The sequence below is a fragment of the Colius striatus genome, chromosome 19, assembly GCF_028858725.1.
Source record: "Colius striatus isolate bColStr4 chromosome 19, bColStr4.1.hap1, whole genome shotgun sequence".
Lineage (NCBI taxonomy): Eukaryota > Metazoa > Chordata > Aves > Coliiformes > Coliidae > Colius > Colius striatus.
The window spans coordinates 1,807,172-1,829,658 of NC_084777.1; the positions used below are offsets into that span (position 1 = coordinate 1,807,172).

General features: G+C 43.5%; 2 protein-coding genes across 4 annotated transcripts in view; both read right to left on the minus strand.

Annotated features, from left to right (window-relative positions):
- RABGAP1 (RAB GTPase activating protein 1) overlaps nt 1-22,487 on the minus strand; it is a 68,043-nt gene that overhangs the window by 21,048 nt on the left and 24,508 nt on the right. For 2 of the 3 annotated variants that reach the window (XM_062011843.1, XM_062011842.1), the window contains exons 12-13: nt 22,105-22,198; nt 19,050-19,200 (exon numbers count right to left, since the gene is read on the minus strand). In XM_062011843.1, the coding sequence (XP_061867827.1) occupies nt 19,050-19,200; nt 22,105-22,198 (245 nt within the window). Of the gene's footprint in view, nt 1-12,392; nt 12,464-19,049; nt 19,201-22,104; nt 22,199-22,487 lie in introns of those variants that run through there. The other variant, XM_062011844.1, reaches the window with a different exon arrangement.
- GPR21 (G protein-coupled receptor 21) lies at nt 944-13,017 on the minus strand. Its single transcript, XM_062011859.1, has 2 exons — nt 12,963-13,017; nt 944-11,978 (listed from the first exon to the last, which is right to left on the minus strand). The coding sequence occupies exon 2, from the start codon at nt 11,605-11,607 to the stop codon at nt 10,561-10,563; it is 1,047 nt and encodes a 348-aa protein (XP_061867843.1). The 5' UTR covers nt 11,608-11,978; nt 12,963-13,017; the 3' UTR covers nt 944-10,560.

Here is a 22,487-nt window from a genome sequence, read left to right on the forward strand (position 1 = left end):
CAAGGCACCTCTGCACAGGGCACAGATGTCATTCAAGAGAGCATCAAGCCAGGCAACGGCTTTCAGCAGTTGCAACAAGCAGAAAAAGCCAAATCTCTCTGCAACTGTCATGGGCAGCAACAGGGGTAATATTACACGATGGACGGATGTTATTTTGAGCAGACCTGTACGTACTAAGTACCTCCAAAAACATTAAAAGGTCTTTTGATATCTGTCCTCAACGTCAGTCTGATACTGTGTCACCAGGGCTGTTTTGCAGTTTCATGGCATTCCCAAGAATACTTTTAATAGTCTTTACCCTTGCTTTTACACAGAGTGAATTTCCTGCATTTGATTCCAATCAAACCACCGTGTTTTGGTAAGAAGTTCCACCTGTTACCAAGCTCTTCAGGAAATAACTCAAAATCTACTTCCAGAGCAATGTACTCATTAACTTCTCAGAAGAAATGCTGCCCAGAGAATGCAGCAGTCACCTGCAGCCAGCACGTAGCGAGAGCACGCACAAAGAAACGGCCCTTGTGGAAAACACTTGAATAATTTAGACAGATTCAGACTGGTCAGACAGATGCAATTTGATACAATAGTGCATTGATGCAGCATACTTTCAGTCCAAATATGGCAATATAGTGCAATTCTAAAAATAAAAGTGAATCCCTTGTGATATGCAGCCCTTCACTGTGCTCGTTTCCTTTTAGGGCTCAAATTTCCCACAGGAAAATTAGAAAGAGGAGTTTGCCTACAGTGCCCTCCAGCATGTATGGATAAAGCATAAACACAGAATGCTGGAAGGTTTTCCTGCTCTTGGCAATTAGGTACGAGCCAAACTATTTAGAGCAATCAAGATAAGAGGAAAAAAACGCCACCCACTCCCAAAGCAGCACACCTTTATCAGCAGTTACATAAAAGTCATCCGAGACAGGCCGTGAAAACATGTGACGTATCATTTATTTCTTAAATGTATTTATGATCCATTTAGACCTTTCAAATAAAGTGTACAAGTGCATTTCAGAATAAAAAACTACACTCTTCACACAGCTCTGTAGAACACTACATTTCATCAAGAAACTTGAAGCAGAAACTTCCTATTAAACCATCCATGCATCCTTTGGCTACAATAATATCACTGATCAACAAGTACTGCTATTCAATTCTGAGTTTCCCTTTAAAGAGCAGGAGCATCCTAAAGTATGCTACCCCTTCCAGAGACCTCTCTTTAAAGGAGAGAATATTAAATAAGTTAGTTAGGCTTTTAGGCAAAACAGTAAGGCTACTTAGTACTGTTGATGCATGATCCATGTATTTGGAGAACAGGCAACCCTAGGCTATGTGAAATGCGTCAACAGCCCTTGAAATTTTAGTAGTATCAAGATTACACCAATCCAGAACAAATGGCAGACAAAAATGGAACCAGTGGAACAATCACTGAAAAAGATGTGCAGTTTCTCTCCGGATGGGAAGTGCTGATAACAGATTCAGAAAAGAGTTGATCAAATCCGCTAAGAACCACATCGACATTCTTCAAATCACATACTGTACAAAGCCCTAAACTGTGTGACACTACAGCTACTGGTGTGTCACACTGATGGCTTGGAAATGCTTACAGAGATGCATTTTACATATAGATGCGCATGTGCATACATCTAGATGCATTTTAAAGCCATCAACGTAACACGGCAGTACTTGTGCAGTCACACAGCATACACATATATATAAATGTAGGTACATCTACAGCAAAAAGGAAACAAGCCAAGAGATGTATGACACAGCTGGGGTACAGATCATCTCAAAGGGAATAATACATTTGAGTTTTAATAGTTCATAGCAAAATTACCTCTTGGAAATAATTATGCAAAGGTTTAGAGTCAGATATTTACATGCTTCTGATTTATATAGTTCCATTTCATATTTAAAAATACACAAGTAGTATTTTAAATCAGTAACATTTGTCATTTTTGGCTCAACTGTAGTTTTCTTATTATTAGTCTTAGTTGAAAACATCAGCTACAGAAATGTCTATGGAAACGATGGGGTAGAAGTACCCCTGCCCCCTTCAATTCAGAGTTGGCACAAAATACTGAACTCTGGAGCCACAACAGTAACTCTTCCTCAGCTGCCTCATGTATGCAAACACCCATCTCCTCCTTCCTTTGCAGAGTACAAAATCAGAGCAAACTCAGGCAGAGATGAGGAACAGCGAGGAGCCTGGCCAGACACCCTGATACTCCCCACTGCGTCAGAACTCAACACAGCATCAGAGAGCATTAAGGGTCAGACTGACTCCAACTCACCTGTTTGCTTTTCTAGTCTGCTTTGGAGGGGTTTCACACTCACACCTCTTTCTCATCTTTGAATACAAAACAATTTCCAGCATTAAAAAGGTGCACAAACTTCTTACAAACACACACATACACATTCTTACCTGTGATTTTGTCTATTCTTGGCCTTTTCACTCTCAGGAAAAAACTACCAGTTGTAACACTACTTGTGTGAGGAGCTGGACAGTCTCCCAAACAAAACTCCTCGAAACGACCCTCTGACAAATGTCAAACCTCCACAGAACACAGAAAAAGTCTCACCAGTGGCTTCTGCTGTCCCAGTTAGTGTGAAGGCGCAAGGAGACGGGTGGGACACAAGGAACAGCAGGCATCCTTTAAAGTCAGATTGCTCCTCTGTATTTCCTTCAGCAAAGCAACCTAAAAGCACATGCACACATAGCCTCCCATGCTTGCAGTTTAATTGTAAACAGCATGTGGAAAAAGACAATTAAAAAAGGTACTAATACAATTTTGAAATCCCTGAAGAAAAGACATACCCACGAGTATTAAGAACAGTACAAAAGCTCATCAGTAGCGACTGCAAACTTGCTTCCATCCTGTCGCATTTGTTAGAAGAATACAAAATTGAATCTAGTGTTTACATGCCAGTACAATAGAAACTAGATGTCAAAGGTTACATATGGAGAGAAATTCATCAGCATAGGAACTTGCAAAACACTGTGCTGTACAGCATTTCTAAAGACATCGGTCCGTGAAGACAGTGTCTGTGACTGCAAATCCCTTCAGAGAGTTGAGAAGCGTGGCTGGAGGTAATTGCTGCTTCCTGGTATCTGAAAGGACTAACTGCACCATTGTTTTTAGTGGATTTTAATGGAAATACCGAACCCCTCAAACACCGAGGTGATTGGCAACATCCAGGTACCTTACAGCCCTCGGGGGGTTATTCTCTGTACACCAAACATCAATTCCTTTGACAGCATCTACAGAAAACGGTTTAGAAAATGCTTTTATGAAATACTTTCCATACTCAGTAACGCTAATATTTAAAAATACTTCACAGTGTGGTACTACTGTAACTTCATAAAACGAGCAACTTGAGTTACCTAAAGCTCAAAGCCTTACATTATATTAAAATAGTCCAAAGATTTCACGCACACACACACAATCACTAGCACTATAAATATACCTAAGCCACTTTAGTGCAAAGTCTGGTTTTGCTTCCCCTGACAAATCCCTCTATATTCCTGCCAGCATATTAAAATGTCATCCTTTACTAATCTAATTACTGATTTTCAAGGATTCATTTACAGTTGAAATCCCAGAAGAACTTCTCTCAATTTGCCATAAAAGTAATGACTTGGTTTATTAAGCGTTTGATTGCTTGTATCACGTGGTCTTCACAACATTCAAGAATGACTCACATATGCACAGCAAGATTTGAGTTCATCTTTACAAGGAGTTACTTGAATTTATTTAACTCTTTAATTAAAGGATCTCCAGTAATGACCATCAGAGAGAGGCCAAAGCTTCGAATTACAACACTGCTATCCTCATCTTCCTAATTCAGAAAGAGGTCAGAACGAGAGGTTTGGAGTCGCTTCCCTCTTGCCGACCCCCCGGGGCAGCCTCACGCTGCGGAGCTGCTCAGCTGTAGCACTGCTCTGCACAAGCTGCACCTGCCAGCTTCAAAAGGTGCTTCTCCATCTAAACCCAGACTCAGCCTAACGCAACGTGCATCCACCACGCACTTCTGAAAATGTCTTAGCAAATAAAGCTCCTGGTTATCAGCCCATGTACAGGTAACACGGGTAACAGTCCCACAGTGACCTTCTGCTGGTCTCTCCCCAGCACAGAGCCTGCAGCCCTTTGATCAGCTCAGTGATTGTGACACTACCCCCCAAAGTCTCCAGGACAAAGCAAGGATAACTTTAACAACTTCTGTTTCTCAATTGAAGTAACCACAGATTCACTTGCTAAAGAAGCGGTTTTGACTGGACAAGTCTTGCTGAAGCACAGCAGAGGTTGTAAATAAACAGCCTGGATCAGGAGACAGGAGCATAACTCTACATGAATGTTTTGATTAACTGCTAAAGCTCGAGAGATGCAAATATGATTTGGGAGAAATCCACAAACACTCCCCTTTGCAGTGACCACTGAATGTACATAGAGCAGCACAGAATGGGGCTCTGAAGCTCTGCAATGGGAACAAAATCTGCAAGGTGACAGAAGTCAACACTGAGTGGAGAACCACCAGCAAAGCTGAAGGCATAAGCAAAACATTTCACCTGTCTAGAAGTGATTGTGTCACAGGAAAAAGCAAAGCTGAAAAGCTGATTAAAACTGTATCAGAGCAGATTAATTCCCTGGTGCAAGAACAGCCCAGGTGGCCAACCATGACACAGACTGGTATTATCCCATTTACCTTCCATTTCAGTTCAGGTGCTGAACTGACAGATGAGCTGCCTTGAGTGCAGCAAAGCAAAAGCAAGAAGGTTAAACTCCATCTTTTAAAAACAGGTAAAGAATATGACCCAAATTAAATAGCCCATTGTTTTAGCAGAACTGCAATTCACATCCTAGCACAGGCACAGCTGTCCAGTGGGCTTTCCTTTGTTTCCACTGGCCTCAGCTTTCAGTTTCCTTCTGTAAATACAACTGCATCTAGTTTCACACATAGTGAAGTTTAACTTTGAAGGGCTATTCTCTTTAAAAAACCCATTTTACAGATATAAATTTAGTATTAAATTGTCTGCCTTTGCCTATCTGCAGAAAATGCCTTTCAAAGTGGTTCCTCTGCAATGCACAGGCAGTAAGAGAAATAACAACTGAGAAGCTTTAAGACATGGGCTTGTAGAAGTCAGAAGACTTTTAGTGCAAAATAGGTTCTTTTCACCATGGAGGATTCTCCCACCACCCTAAAGGAGAGGCTGGTTATATTATCAAGACTTAGGGGTCCTGAAGTGACTCACAGATCTCATACACTGACCTGAGCCCACAGCCACAGGCAATCTACAGCATTCATGGTATAAAGAAAACCAAGATGAAAAAAGTCCCATGTTAACCATGCTCTGGATTTCAGCACTAGGAACAGAAAGAGATGAGCAGAAGACAGGCTGAAGGAAACAGGTCAGCTGAGATAGCAGGGAAGGAGAGCTTCACCAGGAGACCTGGCTTGGGCATCTCTCTGCCACCGTTACGCCCAGCATCGCCCCTTCTGGAAGCCCCAACAGAACCATCCCAGCATTTTCAACGGGCCCATTCCTTAAAGCTGCATAAGACAGCCACTCTTCTCCCATTCCCATATAACAACAATAGAGGCCTTTAGACCTCTTGGATCTCAGCAGAACATCAGTTACAAACATGTGCTTTGCCAGCCTCAGATAGCATTGGTAGTGAGGTAAAATCCAAGTTTATCTTGAAGGACACTATGGAAAGGATGTGTCATCATGTTCTACATCATAGAAGAGAAGAAAAGGTTCCTATACTAAATAACAAAAGAAAGGTCAGGTCAGGCAAATGTTTCTAATGATGCTTCAAGTACTCAGAACCAAAAATGTGGTAAAGCAACAACAAAAGCCCTCCCAAACCTCTACCTCCTCTTATTAAGTTAAAATTACCTGCAATAGATGAATGAAAAAACTTTAAATAAGTCTTTTATTTCTAATGTCAAAAGGCAGACTCCTATGCTCAGGTAATAGTTCTTCACAAATATATTTTTTAAAGCACCAATGTGAATAAGGAGAAGTTCTGCCAACTTCAAACCCTGATGTGGAGTAAGATCAGACTGAAATGTTTCAGCCTTCCTGACTTGTGGAGGTTCAGTACGTGTGTTATCATCACAGCAGTCACTAATACCACAATAAATATTGACAAATCTGCTTATGAAATTTGCCTACTGAATGTTCCTATCTCACATCACATGCAGGCCTTTAAAGTCTCGTTTTCAGAACAAACTGCTGACATTTAGGACTTCTTACAGGTAAAACCTTTACACGAGCAGGAAAGGGTCAATGCCAGAGAGATGCAGCATGAGACTGAAATCCAAAGCCCTCATCTGAATCTGCTGTAAGAAAGACTCCACACTACCTCACCTTACTCTTGCTATTCTCTGTGCTTTGGTACTTTGTACCACTTTCTTCCCGTCAAAGATTTGTGACAAATACTCAAGACGGCCCCACAGTACTCTGACACTGACCATGTCAGAATCCCAACTAGCAGAAGTGACTTTGAGTGATAAGAAGCTTAAAAACAAGTACTAAATCACTAACAGCAAACCAAGACTGTAGAAAGTAGCAACATTTAATTAAAAAACACCTACCACTAGAGAACAGCAGAAATTGTGTTTCACACAAAAGATACCTGTTGAGTTAAAAAATTATTGTCACTCGATCGGAGACTGTAAAATAAACGATGCTCCAGAGTCCTCTGCAAGTCTGTTGGGAAAATCACAGCTTCAACTTCCAGTATTTTTTTTTAAATCCAGAGTTCTAGGTGAAGCAAATTATCACCTCTGAGAAGCTGTGCAGATAGCAATCTTTCCCATGCTACTAAAAAAAGGCCACCGAACTGCATCCTGCAAATTGAACCTTCTAGCAGCTTCATTTGAAAGCGAGGCAGATATAGCTCTAATAAACAATAACCAAAAAACTAGTCTGAGATGGAACTTCAAAATGAGTTCATTTAATCATATTGCAACACACAGTTTTTATGAAGAGGTAATTTGATTTCTCTGCTCTCCTCTGTGTGGCATTTATCTGTGCAATGCTCTTGATACCAATTTCTAAAGCAGCAGGCACACTTGGATACAAATATAGCCAAGAAAGGATTAGTTTCATATGTACAATGCTGAAAGTGATCCAACTGGAAAGTTTGCTGCCTAACAATTCATAGCACACATCGTGATGAAAAGGACTACTGTGCCTCATATTAATTACATGGCAAAGGATGTTAAATGGGCTGCTGAGCAAACAAGGTAATATATTTCAAAATGATTCCTTCCACAGTTGGCACAGTGAACAAGATTCACCCCCGTGAATTTCCCTGAAGACAACAGACTCAAGTGTTATGAATATTTAAAACACCTAATCACATACAATCCTCCATCAACATTAAATTAACTTGGGGAAAAAAAGAAAGCAATTAAAAAAATAAATCAATAAATTAACACCAACAAAAATAGACATATTTGACACTAAAATTAAGCTACTGAGACAACATTTAAAATGGTCTGAAAAACACTGGATGAAACTCAAATGCATCAATTGACTGCAACCTCTCTCTGTCCTCATCTCTCAGAGACTTCCACACTCCCATTCTCACCTCTCTCAGAAACTATCTGAGATGATGAAGACTTTGAGATGAGTGAGGCAACTGAACAAAAGCCTGGCTGTTAGGAATGTTATAAGTGAACCTTAGCTGCAAAGAAACAACAGCTGCAAGCATGCATCTGCATCTGTAACAGCCACTACACTTCAAGTACAATTCTAGGCTTATGGCTGAAGTAGCAACTGCTCCATCTCCAGTTCAATCTCTGTGCCATGATTTAGACCCCTTACCAATTTTCAGGATCTTCCATATTCTCAAAACCTGTCACACAAAGCTCCCATTTAAATCCTTTACTCGTGCCATGGGAAAAAATAGCAACAATCTTTGCTCTCCAGCTTCCACTTAAACCTCAAACTGCCATTTTTAGGGTTTTAGGCCTTAGCAGATTATTTTCTTCTATTAAATTGAATCAAATGCTATTTCAGTGATACACTGCATCACTTCAAAGGCTTGGAAATGTTAGATAAGGTGAAGAGTCAGAGAAAAGCTATTGGGAGTTTACCTGAGAGGTTGCTCCAAAAATACCACACACACACACACGCTTTGATATTAGTGACTAAAGCCCTTAAACTGTTCCCCAAAGCCCACCTTTGCCATAATACCTACAAAACACTTGAGAACAATTAGCCAGCTAATGTGCTGTGAGCTTATTATACCGTTTATAAATGACTCACTACACCCTTACACTCTGCTCTCCCCACGGCTGTCTGTGTCTCCAACCAAAACTCAGGCTGTGAGAGCTCTGTGGAACAAATCACCTGCCCTGCCTGTGCAAGCATCCCAGCGTTAAGCCCTGGCCCTAGACACTGCAATAAAACATTTGTGAAGGCACCAGGGTTTAGTCAACCTTGGTTCTTAAAATTTCAGACTGACTGAAAAGGAATTTATCTTGAGAGGTTGGGACTGTGCATTAAATACTTTGAAAGCAGACCAAGATATGACTTCAACATGCTTGGTACTCAGGTTCTCAAGCCAGAACTAGGCAGCAATAGTGGGGAGTTCTGCCCCATCCTCCCCAGGAACAGTACATGCATACCTCTCTAAGAGGAACTCATGTCTATCAGCACTGAGTGCTGACAAGCCAGGAGTACTTCATCCTGCTGCTCTCCACTGTTTCCTCCCTGGCAGCCTCACAAGGCTGTCCTGGGGTAAATGTGGCTGTGCAGCAGCCAGGATGGGCTGTAGTAATCATTGCATGCGCCAGAACAAGACACACATTGTCATCCTCCTGAGCAAAGCACGGCAGATGAGAGGCCAGGGCTCACAAAGACCAGAGAAGGGTATGTGTATGCTTGCAGGAGGAACAGGGTAGAGCACTAAGAAGATGATCTTGATCTACAACAGCAGTAGACCTGAAACCATGGAACAAAAAGAGTCATCCCTGTGGCCAGGAGAATTGCTCCAGTTCCAAACAAAAATTTAAAAACCAAATTACTTTTCCCTGATGTTTTTCATTCCCACTGTGACCAAGGAGCTCCCACAACTCCACCACCACAGTCCAGTGCACCCACTGGGGCACAGCCAAGAGCAAACTGTCACAGCATCCAACCCGCTCTGGGAGCAGAGGTGTGGCAGGGACAGAGCGAGAGAAGATGAAGCAGACTGGAATCCGTTATCACAGGAACACTTGGTTCCCTTTCATTCTCCAATGTGGCATCAGTAAAAAAACAAGGATATTCTGTAGGAAAAACTAACTAATTTGAGGGCCATACTGCCTCTGTTGACAGCATGACAGACCCAAAAATGTTTAACCTAAGCTGTCCTGAAAAAGCTGTCGTCAATGAGACTTTGTTTCTCAGATGCTGACTTTGTCTGACCGGTTAGATATGCTTTAGCAAACAGGATTTAGCTCCTGCTATATTCGAACCATCTTTAATCCCACAAAGGCTAAAGAAAAATGTCTCTCATTTAGCTCTGTGCACTTAAGAATAACTCAAATACTACAGTTAAATTTACAGCATAGTTCCCTTAGCTGTTTAGAAGACAATTGTTTTCTTTCCTTTCCCCTTAAGTTCCAGTATGTAAAATATCAGAAGAATTTAGATTAAAAAAAAAAAAAAAGAGGGACATGTTATTTTTAAAGTTGTTCTTGAGAAAATTTCCACATACAAAACTGTGGCATTTCCCCACTGGTTTGAGAATCATTTTCATACGTTGGCATCATCCTCGAGTGGCTGCCACAACTCTGTATCATAAAATGACATGTATTTTCTCTTAGCTTATCAAAACACGTTTTATTTAACTGCTAAATTTGGTCTGGTCCAAGTTTTTCTTCTCACTTCACAACAAACAGGAAAATGTAGATGCCGTACTCTGATAGCACACACACACCCTCCCAGAGAAACGGGCCACAGAAGCCAGCTCAGTCCTCTGGAGTGTATGACTGCTCACATCACATCGCTGCACTCAGGCTCAACAAGACTTGAAATTCACACTGAAAGGTTCACATTGTTCACCACTGTTCTAGGAGTCCTGTCTAGGTAGCACTGAAAAACAAGCGGTTTGGCCCCTCCTGTTACGATGCCGGAACGCTGCGTCAATTTACTTTGGCATATATTAAAACAATCCCTGTAATACACCATCTACTGTGACATTTCCACTTCAGATCTATCATTTACATGTGAAGCACGAATCTCCAAAGAACCTAGTAAAGCTGTAAGAAAGACTACATTTTGCCGAAGCTCTCAAGACACCCACTCCATTCAGTCACACCAGCTGGAGAGGTAAGTGTCAAGATACAGCTTTATTCTTACAAACGAAGATGGAGGTGAGGCTCCACAGCCTCCTCCAGAGCCGTGTTTTTTAAGTGAGACCACAATGATATGTGCTCCTGATTCTTCTGTGTCAGCAGCATTTCTCAGAAACCTTTTTGCAAATCTGGACATCTTAAAATCATATTTAACTTATTTTGCAATTTACAGAATTGTCCCTGCACTTCCCAGTCCAGCTGATGGGCGTCTTACACGTGACACCCATTGGAAGATCTTTTGCTCCTAGAGGTAGAGGAGTCCTTAGCTACCCTCTGTCGAGCGCACGAGGCACAAATGGCCCCCGAGAGACGCTTAAGCCCCTTCTGAAAGACACTGTTGGAGAGACTGTAAATGACACAGTTGCAGAAACTGTTGCTAATGGCAAGCCAAGTGGTCAAGAAGGATGCAATGCGGTTACTATAGACATCAGAGCTCTCCAGCAGAAAATAGATGATGTAGGGCAACCAGAGGATGTAGAAGACGCTGGTGATGCGGAAGAGAACCATGGCATAGCGCTTGTCCGGGCAGGGCTGTGCCTCCCCAGCCTCCCCATCCTGAGAGCTGAAGCGCACTCGCCTCTCGTTGATCTCCTTGGTGTGCTGCTGGCAGATGCGGAAGATGTTGAAGTAGGTGAAGCAGACGATGAAAGCAGCCGGGGCGTAAAGCATCACCACAATGAAGAGGGTAAAATAGGGGTCGGTGTTCCAGGAATTGGCACACCACTGAAACACATCCCCGTGATATCCAGGCTTTCCCCAGTGAAAGGAAGGTAAGAACACCAGGCAGGAGTACAGCCAGATCATCAGTATGCAGATCCGAAGCCTCCACGGGGTCACGAGAGTGTTGTAGGTCAGCGGCTTCGTGATGGCAATGTACCTGTCAATGCTAATGCACGCCAAAGAGGCCATGGAGACACTCTTCAGCACCGACACCACATAACCAAAGATTTGGCAAACCAAGGACTCACTTAAAACAATAGGGTAGTGCAGCAGAGACAAAGAAGGCACCAGACAGCTCACGCCCACCAGGAGGTCAGCATACGCCATAGTCTGGATGAAGTAGCTGGTGGTGTGGTGGTTCAGCAGAGGTGCACAGTGAAAGACAAATATCACAATAATGTTGCCCGAAATAATCAGCACCATGAGGAACACAATAACAACCACTTCCAGGAGGCAAAAATTGATGGTCTCCAAATAGCTAATGGCCAGGAGACAGAAAGGCCGGCCACTCTGGTTGCCAACCAAAGAGGAGTTCATCTTGAACACTGCAGTGATCTCTTCACTTCATGCTCCTGCCTGCTGCCTGCAGCCACCCCAGGCAGCTGCTGTCATTGCGGCTGGTGCTGTGTGTGTAGCAATGTCAAAACCGGAGCTCCAGTCCCCGGGGCTGCTCCAGATGCTGCTGCTGTGCATTGTCTGCAGCACAATTCCCCTTTAAATCCGGTTCCCCGCCGCTACCGGTGCACCGGGACCCAGCAGCAGTCATGTCAGCAACTTCACGCAGGCACACGGCAGAGGGCTGATATGAAAGCCCTCCTGGGTGGGCTGCCTCGCCGGGGAGGGTTGAGGGGTTGGGGGAAGAGGGAGAAGGAACCTTCACCGAGTCAGGACGAGAGTCCTCCCAAAGGCTGACAGAAGAGAAGGGGAAAGTGTTTTACAGAGCCGCCGGCTCCCGCCGCGCTCCGTGCCACCTCCATCCCCTCCCTCCCCACGCCCTGCCACCGCGCTTCCCGGCCGCCTCCCCCGCGCCCTGCCCGGCTCCTGCCGCGCCTCCTTCCCCCGGCGCACCCCGCGCCCTCGGCCCGGGGCAGCGCGGGGAGCCCTCCCGGACGGCGCTGCCTCGCCGCAGCTCCTGCCGCCGGCCACGCAGGCGGAGGGATGCGCGGCGGGGAAGGGGGTCCAGCCCTTCTCTCCTGGCTCCATTTTGCACAACGCTTTTGTTCGCCGCCTCTCCCGGACCGCGCCGCTCCGGCCCCCGCCGCCGCCGTCCCACCCCCCGCCCGGCCCGGGGTGCGGCCCGGCCCCGCCGCCCCGGCCCCTACCTGCCGCCGGGGAACAAAAGCCCGCGAGCATCCTCGGGCGGGCGCCGGCACGGGCGGCGTGTGCTCCGGCCGCGGGGATGCGGAGCCGGGGGGAGGGGACGGCGGGGGAAGGGGAGGGAGGCGGGCAGGAGCGCGGAGGAGGGCGCGGCGCCGGCGGGGACCCGGCGGGGAGCGGGGCCGCAGCAACCCCCCCCCCGGCCGCTCCGTCGGCTCCGCCCGCCCCAGCGCCGGGCCGGCCCCGAGCCGCCGCGGGTGGGGACGGAGGGGGTCTGGCAGCGCCGGCCGCAGCCTCGGAAATGCGGGTTTCCTCGGGAAAGGCGGTCGGGGAGCCGGTTGCACGAGTGGCCGGTGGCGGGAGGTGCCTCACCCGGCGCGACCCCGCCGGCTCCGGGAGCAGCGGCGGGTCCGTCCCCGCGCTCCACAGCGGCAGCGGCTCTGCCCGGCACGCCCGGTCCTGCAGACACACACACACCCACGCCCGGTCCCGCAGACACACACACACCCACGCCCGGTCCTGCAGACACACAGACACACACCCACGCCCGGTCCTGCGGACACACAGACACACACCCACGCCCGGTCCTGCAGACAGACAGACACGCAGCCACGCCGCCGCTCCTCCTCTCAGCACCCCTCTGCACTGCAAACGACAACCGTCCAAGCAGGGACGCGAATTCAAACGTTTAGTCCTACATTAAGGCTTTTCCATCCAAGCCCTTTCGGGGAAATACGTACCCGGGAACAAATGTGTCTTTCCTACGTGTAGTTTGGGTTGCTTAGGAGACACTTGAAACCACAGGCAAAGCTGAGGTCCGTGTCCCACCATCTAAATGTCACACCTCCTGCTTACCTCCCTGTCCCTGAGAGTGCCCAAGACAACCTGCACCAACTAGACAAACAAGAAACTCCAATGACATTCCACAGAGCAAACAGGCGAGAGACTGACAATACTTGAACTTGTATCCACACCATAAGCTAAAGCCATCATGCATATTTAACCAGAAAAACCTCTTTGCTGCATGCAAGACGAAGATGCCCTAACAGGACACTGGTACTGTGTTTGTCAAGAACATTTTACTCACTTGATGTGCTGGAAAACATGCTCCCAGGATATGTGGAAGCTCATTCTCTGACCCAGATACCAGACTGCTCCACTGCCATGGCTTGGGACAGGCCCACCACTACGGTAATCACTCTTTAGACTGATCAAACCAGTAAGTGACTGGAGTGAGGCTCTTCAGCAATTAAGGTCCCTTTGTCAAAAATGAAAGTCTGCAACTTGCATCCTTACAAGTCCAAGTCCACACACCAAACTCAACTGATTAATCCAAGCTAAACGTGTGTCATTCTGTGGGACACCTAATGGAAAATGAATTACAGCCAAAGGGATACATCTCAAAGCAATCACACTGCAACACTCAACATTTTGGCTGACCTATAAGCAAAAATACCCTCGTTTTATGATATACTTGTATTGGTCAAAAATCTGTGCTGAACACCAGCATGACTTGGCAGATTTTTAGTCAGTCTTCTGCAAACGCCTGAGAACAAAAACTCGTTTTTTCCACCCCGTCTCTTCCCCAAAAGAAATCCTTTTACTATTGTTTTTCGGTTTTGTTTTAATTTATGGTGTTTCTACTCATGGCAATTGAAGTACTAGAACTGTAGCTAGGAAACATAAACTTTGAATTAAATTTAGGCAAGGGTATTGTGGTTATACAACAAACAAGCACTGATTGAATTGCTGCTGGAGAAATGATTCTCCTATCTTTCCAAAGCAGAGAATAATTTACATAGCAATTGATTCCAATAGTATTTCTGGATCCTTAGGCATGACTAGACACATTATATACATCCTTAAGAAAACAACATACATTGAACTTTAAAAATATCTCTGATATATAAAGCCAAGGTGGCACTGGAAGTGGTGAGGCTGACACAACCAACAAAGAAAAGCAGCACCAGCAAATTACAAACTCCTCAATGCTTTTGAGTTTTATTACAAATACAGGCTTAACTCCTCTACAGATGACAGGTATTTTTGTAGAAGAGAGAAATCTGCTTCTTCCTGTAATTGACACTCTATTCTTTCTCCACAGCTGAGAGTAATAATTCTGTTTGGAGTAGATCCCACCTTACTCCTGCTCAGTTAACATGTTGCCCCCACCAGCGATATCTCAAGTTAATGCTCTCAAGCACCTCTGCACCAAAAGCCAGAACAAAGTAGCCAAAGGACATCAGTTCCAATGGGAAGGTGACTGGGCTGGAGCCAGACCTGCCTGCTGCCCCAGCTCCCTGGTCGAGTCCCCAACCAGCCTACCTGGAAGAACCACTTCTAAAAGACGTGAAAACTTGTGGTTCATGTGGCTGAGGTCTGTGAGAGACTGAAAGTGTTTCTGTGTTGAGAGGCTGCTCCCACGCCACACAGTGACATGACACAACCTCATCTGAGACTGTTAAAAAGTATTCAAGAAATTATTCCAAGTTATGAGAACTCTTGGGAAAACTACTGCCTGTGAAAGAGAGCTCAACTGGTGTCACTGTGTGGTCACACCGAATCGAAAGAGGGATCTGGAGGTTCAGGCACACTGACAGCAAGGCTATGGCACATTTGTCATGCTGTGATGCACAGATGTATGTTAGGTTTCATTTCAGTTGCTCATACACAATTGTGTCCCTTTGTACTCCTGAAAATTAAATGTATTCTTAATTTATAGGAACATATGGAAATGGGATTGCAATGCAAGCGGAAAGTAAGTGTTACCCACCCACAGCTCAAGTACTGTTACATTTTATGCCTCACAGTCAAATAACGGTAGTGACATTTTAATCTATTTCTTCATTAAAAACTACCATCATTTGCACCAAGACAGATGAGCATATTTGGTAGAACTTCTGTGTACTGTAATGCTCTGCTCATGGAGCAAAAAAGTAGGAAGATGAGAAAGTGGGTAGGCAAGAGTCCTGCTATAAAAAAACTGCAACAAATTACTTACCGGGCTCAGAATTTCTACCAGAAATGGTGACCTTGGGGTAACGTTCCAGGATTCTCCTCCTGCCACTGGATTTTAACTTTTCTTCATTTTATTTGTGCCACAAGATGTCCCTCTCATGTTGGAATTCTCTTAATACAGTGCATTTATCTGGCACAACAGTTCACGGTTTTCTCCTTTCAGCGTTATTTCCTCCCACACAGACCCATATCCAAAAGCTTTTCTTTTCTCCTCAGTTGCAAATGTCAGATTCTTAAAATTTTGGTATTATGAAGCACCTCTCCACTGAGAGATTGCCACTGCTCTGAGAGATTCAAGCAGTTGTATTAATCCTTGTCTGAGAAGTGCCTTTGTCCATTGTGCTATCATGCTGCTTTTGTTTTAAACCTGTGTGCCTCACTTTATCAATTTTCTACTCAACAATACTTCCATCCTCCTCTGACTACCAAAAACATGAAGCTTTTTTCCTACAGGTGTCTATTAATACCTGGAGTGAATCCCTGTATCTCTTCTGCCCTTCAATGGCTGAAAGCCTGAAGATTAACAGCCATAACCACGTCTGCCAAAGTCCTACCAGGACCAGATGCCTCTCAAAAGGACTGTCTAGATCATTTTACCTAGAGTTTGCTTTCTGTCCCCAGTAGGGACATGACCTTAATTCACTGGCCTGGCTTTCATCCACGTTCCCCACAACGAGCATGGCAATCTGGAGTTGCTGAAGCTTTATTATTGCACACAGATGGTGTGCAAATTCTCAAATGGTATTTGTGGAAGCACCACAATGGTGAAACAGACACTACTGCAGTAACAAAAACACAGAGTGCAAATATGCAGCCAGTGTTTACCAAAGAAATAAGGAGCAAATAATATAAAGACTGTCATGATGACTAGAATGCAACAAGCACACCTTGAGGCTATTTCAACTGCACTTCTAATGTGCAAGTCAGACCCAAGAAATGACAAAGACACAGCCCTTGCTGGCAGAACACAACAGTCATACATCAACAGTAAACAAAAAACCCTTCCTTGCAGCAGTTAATTTGCAAAAGAAAGCAAAACCCACAGATTGGTCAAGCACCAGGGGCCAGGACTGCACAAGAAAGCAAACACCAGAAGAAATACTGGGGCATCTGCATCCAACACCCTGTGCACAAGGGAAAAAAATAAATCCTTGAAAGAGGCCAGAAGCTTTTGAAGCAGCTGTCAACACAGATCCTTATTAATTTGGGACTGTGCTGCCACATGGGGTCATGAAAAGCCTGACAGAAATCAAATGCAGCTACAGGAATAGAGGTCAACCTTAAGAGAGAAGGGGCACTGGATTATGAGTACTCAAACAGGCTTCCTGCATCCTCTACTTGCACTGGAGAGCAAAGGTTTTACATCAACTCCTTGTGCTTCTGCACTACACCACAGCAGTTCACAGATAAACCATTTTCAGTGCATGGTAATGCATATAATTGCATGCTTGCCAGAGAAGAATTTGTATTAGTGACATGCAAAACCTGGAGAAGCATTATGAGGACAGTAAAGCAATTTATTGCAAGGAACTCTTGTGTTCACATAATTAACCAACCTGGGTTTTTTGCCCAGACCCATTCACTCCAGTGCATTGCTGCACATTGACTGTACCCGAGCTGCTCTTTTAACAGCAGCAGGAATTAGTCATGAGAACTCCACAATTATCAAATAATACATGAAAGGCATGAAAATAAAAAATTAAGGCCAAAGTGCAGTCCAGCATTATTGTACTGTTGGCATGTAAGATGGGCCTGCAAACGTTATCTTCCTGGGCCTTGAATTCATGTTCTCATCAGCCTCCCCATCAATCTTTGCATTCTTTGCCTATTCTCATCTTTAGTACCTCCACATAGCCACTGATCATCTTTTTTGCAACCTTACACTTCTTCCACTGCCTGCAGACTGAAGAAATCACAGGCAGTCCCCCTGTGAACCAACCAGATACTTTTGCTCTCAAAGCACCAACCCGTGTCCATTGTACAGAAACAGTCACAGCCTATTTTTGTAACCAAGGCAAAGAGCCACAGCAGTGGTCTAATACAGCATTTCCAGATTAAAGGAGGCTTCATTTTCATTTGCTTGAGCTGGTTATTGTAGTGTGCTGGTAGGATACTACAGACCTCATATGACTACAGTAGAGCCTGAAAATGGTCACGCAGTGCTCATTTTTTTTTCATTGTTCAATTTCTTAACTAGTTTCTATGCTGAATGGCCACTGCAGATGCAGCCAAGTCCTTTTGCTGCAGAACACAGTGCTGGATCACCTACTCTCCCTTTTACTTGAACTCTAGAGATGTTCTAACACGTTAGATCTGGGTTATTTCCTTTGTCTCTGCCAAATGTAAATGAGTGAAAAGGCTTCACAGATTTAAAAATGAAATGTTACACTATTCCTTTCTAGCTCACAAAGATAGTAGCAGTATGTGTCACCAACTGTGCCACAAAGAAATCGTTTTTTTCCATTCTGATACCAAAACACTGAAACAGAGAAACAAGTGACACTGTCAGCTACTCGCTAAGCAATTAAAATAACACAACAGCATAACTGTGATACACTCCTTGCCAGAGCACTCAACCTGTCTGGAGCTCTCAACACATTATTTGTATGACTTATTCACTATAAAATCCAAGTTATATCTCTGCAATGCATGTACCAATATTAGGGAATTCAGATCAAGTTGCTTCTAGATTCAATAACTATGTGAAAGTACTTAGGGCAGAACATTTTTAGCTAATCTAACGTGATTCATTCAAATCACGTAGGATCCTTCCTGTATGATTCCAGCAGAAACCAAGTTTAATTTCAGAAGCCTTCTTGCCCTCAGCTTAAGGTTTTTAATTGCTCCTTGCAAATCTGTGCCATCAGAACATAGATACACAAAGGCTGATTCAGTTGTTTTCCTTTTTTAACTGGTGAATAATTAATTTCTGTTCTATTTGTACTAAAGTTACATCATTTTCTAATAGAGTCCTTCTAGACTTGCATGTTTGATGAAAGCAGTAAAATATAATACATCTGTATACAGATAATGGTCAAATCCAAGTGAACACGTTGGTTTTCTGAACAAGGAAGGGGTATTTCATTTTGTGACCTGTTTATTCCTCTAGAACTTTGAGAAACACTGAATATATGATTTTTCTTTTCCTGTATTACTGAGGTTGGCATTCAAGATGAGAAGTTAAAGTCTGCTGTCTAGGACAAAAGTGTCCAAAGTGTTCTGTTTTTTCTATCAAAACCAGGGCTGCAATTTCAACTAGCATTAGATTTTTAGCACAAATGTGGAGACAATACAGCAAAATTCAGCTTCCATTCAGCAAAGCCAAACAAGCAAAGGAAATGAGCTCCCTTGTCAATTACAAAAGCAATTAACAGAATACTAATTTCTGACAAACTAACTCAGGACTCATCTGAGTGAAACAGAAATGAGACTATTAAAAAGAAAGCACTTAAAGCAGAGACAATGCCATGACTAGCACTGTTACGGATTTTTGTTGGAGGGATTAAACTCTCCTCACTAGCTGACAACTGCATTCAGATACAGTCATTCATTTTTAACCTTTATGCAAGAGGGCACACACTTAGAAGTCTCTGTTTCCTTCCCTTAAGATACATGTGGGGAAAAGATGAATAAAACCACCCTACCTTTGTGATGAGAATTCGGTACTTCTCCACCAGGTGATCGTTGTTGTGACACCCTGCCAGCAACTGCCACACCTCCCCTCTGAGGGCCTCAGGGACACCGCTTCTCACCAAGGCTGACAATGTCTTTGGCCTCACGCTCAAATTGAGGTGCCTGCATGCAGGTGAAGGCATGGTTACTATTACCCAGCTACAAATGAACGAGTGCACAACTGATCTGTAACATCAGACATGCCAAACGATGGGAATTTCAAGCCAGTCCATTCATTGCCAAAGTGAAATTCAAGTTAGGAAAACCCCTGATTTGGAGAAGCACTTTCCACACTATTTCCTGTTGAATTTAAACAGAATAGATACATAGAAAACAAACAACCAACAAAAACACTACAGCAAAAACTAGAATGGGAGGGCAGATACACTATGTAAGATTCCAAACTCAAACTAGACCCACACCAAGAATTAGTTTGCAGAAGCACATACCAGTCTCTAGGCTTCCCACACCCAAGCAGGCAGGTGCAGGTGAGGGAAGGAGAGAAGGCTGACAAACAAGGCTATAAAAAGGTCTCAGATGGTTATCTAACTGCATCTATGCATTTCAGCAGCTTCCACTGTAGAAGCTAGTCCCATCTAAACAGTTTTTTCAAGTGAGACTGGTGACAGCTCATAAATTACAGCACTGTAAGCTGTAAAACCTAAACCTACATATCATTAATGCAGTTACAGAAAGTTAAGCTGAACGATCCATTTGTGGCTTATACATAAAACCTCCAAAGACAGAGGCCTTAAATCAAAGAAATTTCATTTTTTCTGCAGTTAGTAAAAAAGGACTCATGGACAGAGGACAGAGGACTGATGGACAGAGGACTGATGGACAAAGCCAGGCAAAACCTCAACTTCTGTCTTATCAATCACATTAGCTTCCTAACAACAAACTGTCATTTAGTAAGGTTTGTCAACAGTCTGACAGATATGCAGATGATAATTTTACACAGACTGGAACTCCTTGTTGCCTTTCTCCAGTCTATAGTGTTCCACACAGTAATCTGGAGACTAGCAGTGCACATATGTAAATCAGTATATATTGCACAGAACCCAGTACCACAACACCCTCCTTCACTTTGCTTCCTCTGAACAAAATCAGCTGTAATAAAAACAATATTTATAGTATAGTTACATTTATACACATTCACATCTGTAGGCTTACATATCATATTTACAGAGCATTTATTATATCCCTGCAATTTACATAAAAACATGTCTATAAAATACTTGGAATATACAAGATATTAAAACATTTTGTAAAGGCCTAAAAAACTGCTTTGCCTCAGTCTCAGATCAGAGTAAGTACAACAGTAATTCCAATGAGTACAGCCATGAACTGTAAGGCTGTAGACTAAAAAGCCACAAACTACTAGATTCTTCCAAACTCTTTTGAAATGAGAAAATTCTGTGACTCAGCAGTTATTAAATGTGCCAAATATTGCTTAGAAATCACAACATACCAATGCATGTTCAATTCCTACACAAATCTAATTACAGGATTCTAAAAAACTAGCATAAAACCACCTGAACTCTGATTTTTATGATTTTCAATCCTCTTACACTAAAAGCTCGAGGATCATTACTTCCAAATACTCGGTTTTAGTTAAGAAGGAAAGCCCTTTAACACATATTAAAGTTGTTGGCAGCATTAGCACAGAAGCACTTCATTTCGTCTTAGAGCTGCCAAAATATTTTCAATAGGAGTCAGGTGGCTGAATTATCTTTGAGCCCTTGGAAGAATTACAAAAAAATGCAAGTTGAAAGAAACTTTCTCACAGCAGCAGATGCATGGAGCTCATCTGTTAGAGATGTTTCTACAAGTTCAGGAGAGGGAGGGAACAGGAATCATATAGCATTTTACCACAGCCTTTCCCTCCTTGCAAATGTTTCCATTTCTTTTGTCCATTCTTTTATCAAATTAGGGCAATATACTAGTGCAAAACCAAAGTGGAAGTAAAGGTACTTATCCAAATAATACTAGGTAATCACAGAAAATAAAAGATAATGCTAAATTGTTATGACCTTAAAGAGTAATCCTGGCTAAGTGGTCACATCAGTGCTTTTTCTTATCTAAAGCACGTGGCTTCTGCATCCTAATCTCTGCTGTCCTGCTCCCTAGATCTAATAGTTTATTCAGATCTTTGATTTGCTGTACATCCCTTGCCCTGCTCCTCAGTACCATCAGGAAGCAGAAGGCAACAACTAAAGCCAGAGCCAAAATGTAACATATCTGAGCTCAATCTGATGTTGTGCCTTTCATCCCCTTTGTAAAAAAGAACAAAGCAAAGTAATGGTGCATTGTGCAATAATCAGCATCGCCTTCTCAGAACTGCTCAGGCTACTTCAGGATGAATAAAAGATCCTTGTCAACAGGTGTTGCATTAGCAACTTGTCAAGAAACAGTCCTCTTGTAAACTGGCATTTTGTAGGGGAAAAAAACCAACCAAAAACCAGAAGAGCTCATGTACTTCCTTCTTGGCAGCTTCTGGAGCCATCTTTCTTTCGATATGGGAGGAAAAATGTCTTTGCTATCCAAGTGTAAATCTCCCAGACCTCAAGCTCCAGTTACTAAGATATGACAGCTGCAGGAAAAAATCATCTGTGAACTCCATCAGAATTACAAGGAGGAATGGAAGTGATCTATGCAAAATAAAGACAAAGGAAGAGCTGCATCTTCTTTATACTACTTAGTTTAGGCTTTTCTTTAACAAAATCCCAGTGACACCCACAGGTAAGTAAAATCTTGTTTTAAGATCGAACCACCTAAAGACACAAGTGAATTTCTGTAGAGGATTTAAGCACACACTCAAAAAGAAAAACACTTACAACAGTGTCTAAAGAAATCAGAAAACATGAAACCAGAGAATAAGGAGTGCTGTGGGGCTGAAAGAGGACCAAATCCATTCTAATCTAATCTCGGCTGTCTTCTGGAAAGAACAAAAACTCCAAGCAGAAGGAGCAAACAGAATGAGAACATTCAGAATTGCAGCTTTCAGAGTGTGATATTGCCACTTACCATTTGGACAGAAGCTCTCCCCACGTCTCAAGAATTTTTTCTGCACACTCTTTGGAAACATCTCCAGAACCACTTAAGAGTGGTTCATCATTGTCTGCCAACAGAACAGAGGAGATGCTATGAGGCTGACAGCCATCACTCTACCTTTTGCAGATTTAGAAGTTGCTTTCCTAACTATCAGTGTGTGGCAAGAACTCCTCAGCTGTGGATGCAGCGCCTGTGCACTCAACACAGAGGATGCAGAACCTGACTCTTCTTGGAAGCACACAGTGATGTGCCAAGAGAGAGAAGGCAAGCAGAAACACATGACATTCTGGTTAAAAATCAGGAACTTCAACTGCTTTGTACCTTTACTTTGAAAGCTAGTCCTTTTTGCTAACTTC

Excerpts from the sequence above, each read along its gene's own strand:
- GPR21 (XM_062011859.1), bottom strand. The coding sequence starts at position 11,607 with ATGAACTCCTCTTTGGTTGGCAACCAGAGTGGCCGGCCTTTCTGTCTC.